Genomic DNA, 12,053 nt, shown 5'->3' with positions numbered 1-12,053 from the left:
AATATAAATTTAATTTATTCTTACATCTTTTAAATTATAAAAAATTTTATTATATACAATTCTACAAAGAAATTTATAAAACTTATCATTACACTTCTAAATATAATACTGGTTTATTTTGTAACTTCTATGTCAATGAACGAGTCTTTTATAGTCAATTTTCTCAAGTTGTACTAAGGGTTTTAACTGTTCTGCAAAAATTCTCATGTCTTCTGCTATCGCATCTTGACCACTTGGTGCTAAAACACTGAGTTCAACTAGATAGCTTTGAGATATGGCTTCCATACTTTCAGGCATTTTCCCTTGTTGAGCCATTTTAAATATCTTTGAAACTGTGACTTTCATTCTGCCTTTGCGGAACATATAACCACGCGCAATATACTCAAAATCCAATCTACACCCAAGTTCCGTCAAGAAGTCGACAACTGTATTACTAGTTGCAATATCTAAACTACTTCTAACAATTGTGGGACGTGATTTATCACCCAGTTCAGGTTGACCAATATAACGTAATTGCCATGGCATATCTTGATAATCTAAAGCTCTTCTTACATGTAAAAGTAAAGGTTGTTCCGATCCCCTGAAACATAAAACATTAAACAATTATGTAATTTTTGTATGTAATTTGATATTTTTAATAATATTTCTAAAATTATTTCACCTACCTGATACTGAAACACATTTCATGGTCATAAAAAGTTTCTGGTCCAGTATCAACATTGTCACATAAACCACGTAACCTGTGAAGTAACACTTCTACAGCACTGTCTAACACTGACCCTTGTAATAAATATTCTTGATTCGGAATTATATTAGATTTAATTGCAGCTGATAAGCTGTCCATAGCTGTACTTATTGGAGCACTCATTTTCTAGGTTGCAAATTTAATACAACAATACATATACTTATTGTTTGCAGGATATATGAATGTTTGACAGATATTTACTTCTAGGTTAATGTACAACTTCAACACTTCATTATTAATGTTCTTCTCCGAATATAGATACAAATATTGTCCAACGTAATATATCTAAATAATCGTAGAAATTTCGAGATATTAGTAGCTAACTTCAGACAGAATCTTGTAATTATCTGAAACACAAAAACGAAATAGTTTTACTTCAAATAAAAGTTTTCATAAATTCCTTTTGTGCGGTCATATTTTAATGTGCTTATTTAAAATCATATCTTATGGACAAAAATCATTACCTTTAAAATTTTTCCAAAGTATGATTATACAAATATCTTGGTTGAACAAAGTCAAAGTATTATAACCTTATGTAGCGTTGCAAATGGGGAAAATATACTTAGCATCTATTCAATTATAAATTTAATATTATTTCATCTTATATTAAATAAAATTTTTTAGACATAAATTGTAGGGCAAAAGAAATATTCAAATACAAATTGGTATATTGGAAAATTATAAAGTATAGTTTTGTAAGAAATGCCAAAATTATATGAAATCTATATAAAAAAGTACGATTTTGTAAACGATAAAAACTTAGTTTATTAGTATATTTACAAATAAAACTAAGTAATATTGTGCTCTTAAAGTGAATGCGTGCATTTAAATAACCAGCTCTATAGTTATTGGCAAGTTACGCAGAAGCACATGCTACGTTTATTGCTTCTGCTAATGAGTAGATAAGGTTGAGTGCGCAAGCGCAAAAAGAAATTTACAACATGGCGGAACGCAGGAAAAGCAGGAAACGCAAAGATGTAAGCATCGCATATGGCTGCAATTATCGCAATATTATTCAACCGTACATGTGTGTTGTTTTGTTTATTTAGTAACCGGAAGTATAGCACTCGCTTTTATGTTAGGTTAATTTTATTTTCTTTCTTTAAAACACATGTCATTGTCAATAACTGTTTCAGCAGAGTCCATCGGATGACGTAGCAAACATATCACTGGTACTCTATTCAAATTACTCAAAGTGATCTTAATTACACAATTGATTTTTGTTTGATAAATTACTTAATTTTCTTAATTTACAGACATTTAACAATTGTGTTATAGTACTCGCTGCACAAAAGTTCTAAATTAGTTACAATCATATTTTGGTATACATTGAGTCACCGTCTGTATCGTCGGAATTTTTACTGTTTTGTTTTTTGCAAACGCTGCAAGTTGTGTTTAAATACAAACCGTCTTATTACATTGTATAACGTGTGTTTAAATGATAGTTCACGTCATTTTCGCAAATTGTATAAACATATGTCGAATATGAAGTATTATAAAAATGTCAAAAATCAAATATATATTTTTTACAACAGGAAGTGCCAAATGTAGATAATAATGTTGTTCAAAACAAACCGTCGAAAGATGAGTATATAGTAGCTAAATGGATTCGTAACAATGTACCATCGAAGAAGACAAAATTTGACAGAAACCATAATGTTGAGTATTTCACTGGCACTCGTGCAGTGGATGCTCTGTTGGAGAACTCACCATGGAGCAAATCTAAATTTGAGACACGTGAGCAGGTCACAGAATTCTTGGATTTGATGTTACGACATAAATTCTTTCACAGAGCAAAAAAAGTAGTAATTTCTGAAGAGGAATTGTGTAAAATACGTGGAATAAAAAAGAAAGTTAAAGATATTAAGAAAGAAAAGAAATCTATAGAAAAAGAAAAGGAAGACTCCAATGAAAACAAAGATGCAACAGGTGGTAAAGATACTGAAGACAAAACTGAGGAAAAGAAGAAAAAACCAAAAGTAAGTTGTAATGAATAAGACGATAACAGATTTCTTTTCGTTATTCATAAAATAATATAAATGCTACTGTATGTCATATATAGATATCTGATAATTATTCATCAAAACAGGTACGCCTGGAAATGCACATGGAACAATATTTTGTTGACTGCAATGATGCTTATGTTTGGATATATGAACCAATTCCAGTGTACTACTGGTTCTTTGGAACACTTGTAGTGTTAGGTGCAATTGGTCTCTGTCTCTTTCCATTGTGGCCATCAACGATCCGTGATGGTGTATATTATATAAGTGTTGCAGCTGCTGGATTCCTTGTATTCATTTTGGCATTAGCGATTATTAGATTAATTGTGTTTTGTCTACTTTGGGTTCCAACACTTGGCAGATGTCATCTATGGTTTTTTCCTAATTTGACAGAAGATGTTGGATTCTTTGCTTCGTTTTGGCCCATTTATCAAGTTTGTATTAGTTTTTAATTTGTTCATTATTTATGTGGAATAAATTGTACATAAATTCATTTTTAGTACGAATATTATGGTTTCACATCTAAATCGGATAAAAAACTTAATAAAAAGAAAAGAAAGAAGGAGAAAGATTCTGATTTTGATGAAGCAACATCAACTAATTTGTACGTAAAAATTTACAATAATACAACCAGCTAATAATTATTAGGAATCATATTAACAGGTCTTTCATAATATTTTCAAGATAATGTCATTGTAACAAGTATATATTTATTGTCTTTTCTTGCAGAGAAAACAAATCTAGTTCAAAAGAATTACATGCAGAATATACTCAAGTTGAAGAAATTACAGAGGCCGATAGGATGGAGCTTCTTTTATCTATGGCGACAGATCGCGAAGAAGGTAGTGAAAGTTCAGAAAGTGAAAAGTCTAATACAGACCGGGATTTTGTGATGATTTAGAACAGGAATTTTGGGCAATAAATAGATTCCTTTATTTCCAACAACTGCTGTGTCAATTGATGGTTAATTTTTATTTTTTCTGAAAAAGTATTACATAGATTCATACATATTGGCAGGATTTATATGCTATTTTTAAATTCTTAAAACATGTGCAGTTTGTTTAGTTAAAAAAAGGAGGATTTTAATATTATTCACAGCAGGAAACCAGAAAGTGGCACATCAATTTAGCAAACTCAGTTCGCTTATTGCTAATATCAACATCTTTGCATTTCTTGCATTTAGAATGCTATAGTCAAGTAAACAAGAAGATGGTATCTATATTTTACAGAAACGAAATTTTTGTAAACTATGGTAAAAAAAAATACCATTTTGAGATTCCAGACAATTGTGTACTTTTATTTAACAGATCAATAATCAATGTTTATTTAGACATTTACAAAATACTTATTAGATAATAAGAATTATTTTGTGAAAACATAGTTATGTTAATATAGGTGCCTGAGATTTTCCTGCATCGATTGCAAATTCTTTTTAACATTTTACAACATATAATATTGTATTTCGCCATAATTACTATCAAATTTCAGTAACATGGTTTTCTCAGGTTTCATAAATGTACAGAACTGGACAAATAGAATCTCCATGAACAAGACTAAAATTATTTCTACCAATTGTTACTTTATCTGCGAGTTCCTTTTTAGCAGAACTAAAACTCGATATTTAACAGATTTAACACAACAAATAGCAACTTATATTTTTATGTAAACTTTCCAACGATGATAATTATTATTGTAATTATTATTATTATTAATAACATTATTACAGAATATCATTTTGATCATTATGGGCACGCTAAACAGTAAAAGACACGTCTATGTTTCTTACTGTTTATCGAATGATATCCAAATTTTTTATGAACCTTGCAAATATAGTTAAGAAGTTTATGACTGTACGAAGTATAGCATTATTTAACGTTATAATTAGAAACAGACTTCTGAGTAATTTCTATTAAAACTGAATTCTGTATGACTGCATGATGAAAATCGAGTCAATCGGATAATATTAAGCAAAGTATTATTTTATAGCATTCTATGAAGCTAATTGTAAGTTCTTCCTCGCTTCCTAATTTCTCTTTATGTATCGATCAAGTATTCCATATTGACAGAGATCTCATACTCTCGCTTCACCTTCACTCAATCCAACCTTTTCGGTATTATCGTTGATTTTGGTCAATGTCCAGAGTACATTCGTAGTGGTAAATTGACGCTAGGGGTCGTATCGAACGTATTAGTCGATCGATGTTTCTGTCACCAAATTGTTGGACGATTCGATCGTTCGTACCGAAAAGGTTAATAATTAGATCCAAATTTTTCAAAGTTTCTGCTTCTTTATTCCAGAAAAAAAATGAAAGCGTAAAATTTTGCTATTGCCATTTAAATTCGAACATTTATTGTTACTCTATTGTATGTATTTCTTTTTGTATTTTTAGTACATTTATATTATATTTATATTTACATTGTCTTACCATTTTATTCTGTACTACGATAACCATACATTTGCATTATGTTACCATTATACAATTATTTTTAGTCTTCCATCATAACCACAAAAGACGATGTGGTGGTTTTATTAGTTATGTCTCGACCGGCTAACCGCAATGCTTGCGCTTCACCATTTACAACCGATGAAGATTTCAATGCTCTCTTTAACGCTTCGCCGAACAATTAAAATCAATAAAAATTGTTCATCTTTGTGCAAGAAATTGTTTTCTTTGGAATTTGTGATGGCGTTCCTTGAGTATTTGATTACACTTTATCAACGTATTTATAAAAAGAACGTCGTGTAATCGTAGCTTTACGAATACGTTTTCCTTCGCAATTAAAGACTTTGAAAGTTATATATTAATGAAATGATTTCAGCATTCGTACAAATTGTAAACATTTGTACTTAAATAGTAAACAGGTTTCGTAGACACAGTAGTTCCCGAAGGGTGAGATAGAAATTTGTTTGGGACCGGCTTACCGAGACAGGTGTCGAGACCTGACGGAGATATTGCATTGTTGTTAAACTTCTGTTCACCACCGTGCAGAGAACAGGTATCGTTGCACCCTCTTCTAAATTTTTCTTTTCGAGTCCTTCTTAACCCAAAAATCGAATAACTCGATTGATCGCTCAAGATCACATTCTCGATAGTGAATTACATCGAACAATTCTTTCTCGAATTTAACGTATTTTTGCATCGTGCTAGAGTAAAGTTCTCCGTTGCTACGCGTAAAACATTAGGTAGAGACACGCGATAATTATAAAGATAAAACTAATTAAAATTACGTACGATGTAACTTGCGTCACACATCGCGAATATCTGTTTCTTTTGTCGTTGGTTTCATTTGGAATCGCACGGTGATACGTAACATGCCGAATAATAACCGTGTCGTACATCGAAAACTTTTTATACTATTTGCGTCACGGCGATATCGATAAAACAAGCTGCTATACAAAATTCGTAATCCAAGGTACCTGTATAACTCCGAATCACTCTGAATAGCTCTGAATTTTAGAAATTCGATTACTCGGCCAGATCTCTAAAATTATCTATAGATCTAATCTTTTACACATTTTAACGAATTTATACATCTAATCTTTTACATATTTTAACGAATTTATATATCTAATCTTTTACACATGCTAACGGGAACTTGTACCTTATCGTCCCGAAAAATCACGTTGAAATCGAAGTAGGGCAAATTTGTCGCGTCTCTCGCGAAAAATAGAACGTCGGTACAACCAATCGGTACGATTGGGGAATCCCCCTCGGTAGCCTTGATCGGTCAGTCGAGCTCGAGTCGACTGTGATAAGAATGTCATTAGTCCAATGTCGCTGCACACGTAGGAATGCAATCGTAACATAATATTCATCGGAATCTCTTTTCTAATACTGTATAAATTTCTTTTACAGTGACAATTGGCCGCAATGAAACCTCCAGCTCGTCCATGTCTCGCAGCTTGATACTACCTCGATGAAAGTTATACCAACCGTTGGATCGAGAACGAAGAAATAATTGCATCGCCTACGCACGTTCGTAAAATTTCAAGCCTCTAGATTTCCTCCGCCAGAGGTACGTAAAATAGATTATTTGTTGTAGACCGGTTGCTAATCTGCAAGATCTTTGCGTGCGTGTTCTAGGAAATTGTCACACGATTTGGATTACGTTAGGAATTTGTTAACAGGTTCAACGGACAATGAGACGACATTGCAAACGTTAACCGTTCATTCGCAAAGCTCGCTTCGAATACATTCTGCGACGTGCACCGTAATACGAACGAATAGTATGGCTCGTACCAGTACTACACTTCGATGATCGTTACGACCACGTTGATCACCGAATATTTTGGTCGCTCAAGGTCACGGAAGAGTAACTCCCGCTATACAACCCAGTTACTCTATCATTAATATCCATTTATTCGAACAATCATTTTCGGTACAATTCTTCGTGATCGCGTTCACTCGATTGTTAACAATGCTCACGTTTTAACCTTTAACGGTAATAAATTCGGAGCTGTAAGAATATTTAACAAGATTATTTCATTTTTTGTCATCGAATACGATTTTCGACTTTTAGAATGAGCAATTTTGTAAAGAGTAACAATAGCATCGCGTACGTGTTACTTTCGACGAATGAAATCGAGTAAAATCTACCGCGATAAAGGCAGAAAGTTTGTACATATTGAAGCAACCGAATCATCAAAGTTTCCACGCTATTCATTAGCAGTTCGTGATCTTGTTTCGAGTTGCCGTTAATATCGGCGAGTTCAAACACCTGGGAGTGATAAAAAATTGTCTTTACAACTATTTTACTGCGTTTGCTCGAGCCTCTCACGGTTACGACCAATGCTATCGTTGATCCTGTTCTTTAAACGTTGTTCAGGAAACTCGTTTCTATTTATCGTTTTGCCGCGAATTAATTGCGTTACGTCATATACTGGTAAATTCTTTCGGAATGTCGCCGAACCGGCACTAGGTTTTCCTATTACGAGGGAGCATTCTGCGCGGATGTACGATTTTATTCGACGCTTCTGCCGAGTTTCGCAACCAGTTATATAGGAAAATTTACCCAAGGGACAATTATGCAAAAGATATTCGATCGAGAGTACCGGCGACGTGACCGTAGCAAAAGTTATTTAGATACCATCTAAATACATCTAAATGTATCTATTACGGGAGACAGAAAACGCTATTGTGTATACATTTATGAAAGAAGTAAAGCGGAAGAGTAATTTCGTTAATTTCGATCGAAGAAAATATTAACATAATAATACGTACGTATAGTGAAAAAAGAAAAAAATAGCGATAATTGTAGGAAAGAACGTCAAATTCTCGTGTAAAAAATCGGCGGAAGAAATGATCGCTTAGCAACAAGTATAGTTCGAAATCAAAGCAGATTGTTGGTAAAGACAACCTGTTGAAGTTAACAAACGAATCGAACTTCTAAAATTCGTAGAATCATTTGTACAGTACAAGTGTTCGAAAATTTGTTTCTTTTTCTCTAGAGAATTTTTATCCTAATTTAGAAGCGTCCAAAAACAATATAACCTTCGTCTGAAACATTTTTCGATATATTTCGTTATTCAAGCGTTGTATAGAGATAAATAAAAAATAAGTGACTCTGATACGAAGGGTGGTTTCTCTCGTATGGTAGAAAATTGCACGTTTGCGCAATGTTTCATCGAAACCAACGTTCGATATTGTTTACAGTTCTCGCTTAAGTAGGAGACGAAACAAAGATGGCGTCAAATATTCCGGCGAATAGGGTCCGGCGCGTACGGTCTGCACAAGAAAGTGTTTTATTCTCCGTATAATACCCGGTCCATTCGAAACCGTTTGCCATAAATTATTCGATCTTTAAAACGTTTACGACCACGTTCACGAATGGTTTCCTGATTCTTCCATCGTGATAAGTCTCCGACATATTGCGTGGCAATTTGTAAAAAATTTTGGTTCGCAATTACTTCTGTTCTTACCTTCGTGACTTTGGATTATTTTTACACAGAGTTACCAATCGTTGTCTTTACGAAACGTTAAACCAACGTATCCTTAATTTTTCACTTATCGAAACCAAGGGTGGATACACTTTTCGAAACGAGAAAAAGTAAACCCAATTATCCAGTCTAATGAAATTGAATTCTCTCGCTCATAAAAATAAAACTCTGCTTATCGATTACTGCCGTATGTATATCGCAGATGTACTTAAAATGTACACGGTTATCTACCTTAATTTGATTTCTCCGGCGATACCAATTGCAAATTCAGGCTGTTCGATTCTTTTCATTTTATCCGTCTTCTTTCTTTATTTTATCACGTAGACTGCCACGTCGATTTTCCATATTTAAAGATCTCTCCCACATCTGTTCCACAGCATTGAAAAGTTGAAATATTCGATCACTTGTCGATATACTTATTTCTTTGACCAACAACGGTAGTATTATTCAAAAGTTTACAAGTATCGATTCTTTTCCGAGCGTTTTGAAACAACATTCTAAATTTGTTACCATCGTGGCGGTCAATGCGTTAAAAAGTGTTTCGTGTACCTTTTCGTGCATCGCGTATTCGCACGTACGAAGAATCGTTCGAAAAGACGCCATTTTGGAGATCAGTCGATCGTTAGGACGAAAAAGTAGCCGACGATGGAAGTTTAGTATGTGCAACGAAGCGTACAAAGTGTGGCGGGAAACACCGTGGAAAACTCGTACAACAAACTCGTAATCGTGTCCCGCGACTTCTCTAACGCTCCGGGACCGCGTTATATTAGCTTCGTTAATCTAACAAGCACGGAGAGTAGCTCTCGAAGAGCTAAATTGAAAATTGATCCCGGCAGGGATGCCGTACGACCATTCGGTTTCCTCGCTGTAATGCTAATGAGTATTTAACATCGTGCTTTTTGCCAAGACCCGTAAGTTTACCGTTAAAGCTGCTTAAGTGTTACGTTTGTGCCGCGTCTTTCCCACGAACAGCATATTAAAAAACTTTAATTGCACGCGCGGAGCTTCAACCGGCTAATGAAGTCGCAGACTCGCATGCACGCGGGGGGAAAAAAAAAGAAAAAGAAAAGAGTCACGAATTTCGAAACCACCCAATCCGGGGTGGACAATCGTTATTATTTTCCGTGTCGTGATCGCTCTTTAACGTATTCGTTCGATGAGATTCGATTAATGCGCGCAAACGAGCCGCTTGTAAAGTTAAATGTATAAGTTTGAAAGAAAAAGAGAAAACAGAAGGGGGTTGAGAATAATTATTTTAGATTTCGATTCTTGAAACAGTTACTGTTCTGACTCCTTTTGGTTTCTTTTGGTTATGATTCTTCGGTATATAATATCGTTTCTATAACTGTTATACTGTTACATAATACATAATGCTGTTATGTTGTCGTTTCGGTTCTGTATCGATTACGGCTCAGTTCTAATAGGTTTATGAATAAGTTTCGTCGTTCGATAAAACTTATCCAGCAACCTAGTATTATACTGTTCAATAAGTTTTATCGAACGACAAAACTTATTCATAAACCTATTAGAACCGAACCGTAATCGATACAGAACCGAAACATAACAGTTATAGAAACGGTATTATTAGATTGTTCGGAAAGTTGTTTCGTTTTCTTTGGTGAAAATGAAACACGATTTTTTTAGAGTGTGTAAACATTTTATTAAATTACATATTCTCCATTTTGGAAAACGAAATCACTTTCCGAATAATCTAATATATACAGACATTGAAGAACCTAGTATATAATATTAATATATTCTTCTATAAGACGATTTCTTTCGACAACAATCCTTCGTCGCAATATTATATATTAATTGTAAGATTAACAAAATCATGAACAATCGAAATATCAACGAATAATTCGTAGGAATAAATTTTGAAAAATGAACTCCCTTGAAGTATCTAAAACCTTTACAAATCTACAATAAACACTGAAAACTGTAACGAAATCGATGCAAGACGTTACCAATACGTATTCCACAATCCAACTATAATTCATAAAGAACCAAAAAACAACAGTTATAGAACCGGTATGGAACCGATCTAATTCCGAAGGACGACCTGGAACTGCCTATAACAGTTGCGACATTTTTTCCTAATACAAATTTATACATAACTCGGTCCTCGTAAGTGTTCGTGTACAACCGTTCGAAACGGTTCATTTCCATGGTGTTTCGATCTCCGCGAACAGTAAGAAAAAGAGAATAAAATATTCATGAATTTTGAATCGATCCACCGTGGTGGACACCATTTTCTATTTTCCGCGCCGCGACCCCTCTAACGTTTACCATTCAACGAAATTCAATTAATATGTGCAAACGAGCCACTTAGTTAAACATGAACTTTTCGCTCGTGAGGAACAGAACCAGGCATGCGAGTGTATTTTTCAGCGAGTCGGAGGCGCGCGGGGCGATTCGTAGGCCGGCTGGTCGCGGAGCGAAGGGCCGCGTCACGAAGGCAAAGTTAACGGCCCATAATTCATAGCCGACATATAATAAATATCGTTACTCCATCGTGAGCGCACGCAGACCCGCGCGTCGCGGTTTCACACGCACGTGTACCCTCTCGTGCGGTACGCGCGCGAGGATGTAAACGTTTCACGACTCCGTACAGACTTTCCCCGATATTACGTGGTGAGCTTTCGTCCTTGGCGGAGGTAATAAAAGTTCGCCTTTAACAATGCACTCGCGCGCGGAATAAAATAATAGTCGTCCCTTTTCGATGTTAGTCCGCCTCCCCCTTGCCCCGCGGCGTTGTAAATATAACGATATTCCTTTTTCCAACTCGCGTTAAATTCGCGCGTCATTCTTCATTGGGTCATTCGTTCCTCTCTTACGGTTTATTTTTCACCATGTTTTCAAAACACTATTGTAATCGGTTTTGAATTATTTAACGCGCAACGTTCTCGACACCGTCGCTTTGGTTTGCGAATAATCGTTTGGACGGATTCTTTGTTCGAGTTTTACGTTGAAACACGTTATTTAGTTTCAAGCTCGTTGTCGAGTTGAAATTGATTTTTCTAATCGTTTAAATCAATTCTTTATTCTGGTTTTACGTTACGCATTATTTAGTCAAACTCGTCGAGTTGAAATTCTTCCAATCGTTTAAATCAATTCTTTATTCTGGTTTTACGTTACGCATTATTTAGTCAAACTCGTCGAGTTGAAATTCTTCCAATCGTTTAAATCAATTCTTTATTTTAGTTTTACGTTACGCATTATTTAGTCAAACTCGTCGAGTTGAAATTCTTCCAATCGTTTAAATCAATTCTTTATTCTGGTTTTACGTTAAGCATTATTTAGTCAAACTCGTCGAGTTGAAATTCTTCCAATCGTTTAAATCAATTCTTTATTCTGGTTTTACGTT

The 12,053-nt window shown here is 34.5% G+C and overlaps 3 protein-coding genes across 8 annotated transcripts in view; 2 read left to right on the top strand and 1 right to left on the bottom strand.

The window, feature by feature from the left end:
* Positions 1-19: 19 nt before the first annotated feature.
* On the bottom strand, positions 20-1,004 carry Med18 (mediator complex subunit 18). The gene is made up of 2 exons (XM_076305192.1): positions 666-1,004; positions 20-580 (listed from the first exon to the last, which is right to left on the bottom strand). Exons 1-2 carry the CDS (start codon positions 866-868, stop codon positions 133-135), a joined length of 651 nt encoding a protein of 216 aa, XP_076161307.1. The 5' UTR covers positions 869-1,004; the 3' UTR covers positions 20-132.
* Positions 1,005-1,455: 451 nt separating this feature from the next.
* Positions 1,456-4,058, top strand: Trp1 (translocation protein 1). 2 transcript variants are annotated; one of them, XM_076305176.1, is made up of 5 exons: positions 1,456-1,722; positions 2,281-2,724; positions 2,835-3,182; positions 3,249-3,352; positions 3,478-4,058. In XM_076305176.1, exons 1-5 carry the CDS (start codon positions 1,687-1,689, stop codon positions 3,647-3,649), a joined length of 1,104 nt encoding a protein of 367 aa, XP_076161291.1. In that variant the 5' UTR covers positions 1,456-1,686; the 3' UTR covers positions 3,650-4,058. The 2 variants fall into 2 exon arrangements, with proteins under 2 accessions (XP_076161291.1, XP_076161292.1); XM_076305177.1 differs by lacking the exon at positions 1,456-1,722 and adding an exon at positions 1,897-1,917 and having other exon boundaries at positions 3,478-4,056.
* A 186-nt stretch (positions 4,059-4,244) lies between these two features.
* Positions 4,245-12,053, top strand: part of LOC143143655 (uncharacterized) — a 35,865-nt gene continuing 28,056 nt past the window's right edge. Inside the window, exons 1-3 of one of the 5 annotated variants that reach the window (XM_076305166.1) lie at positions 4,245-4,997; positions 5,605-5,745; positions 6,606-6,765. The gene's annotated coding sequence lies outside the window, so the exon portion shown is untranslated. Of the gene's footprint in view, positions 4,998-5,239; positions 5,746-5,863; positions 6,163-6,516; positions 6,536-6,605; positions 6,766-12,053 lie in introns of those variants that run through there. The other 4 variants (XM_076305165.1, XM_076305167.1, XM_076305168.1 and 1 more) reach the window with 4 other exon arrangements.

The sequence above is a fragment of the Ptiloglossa arizonensis genome, chromosome 2, assembly GCF_051014685.1.
Source record: "Ptiloglossa arizonensis isolate GNS036 chromosome 2, iyPtiAriz1_principal, whole genome shotgun sequence".
Lineage (NCBI taxonomy): Eukaryota > Metazoa > Arthropoda > Insecta > Hymenoptera > Colletidae > Ptiloglossa > Ptiloglossa arizonensis.
Note: the sequence above shows the minus strand (reverse complement) of the source record. Positions and strands in the feature narration are given on the sequence as shown.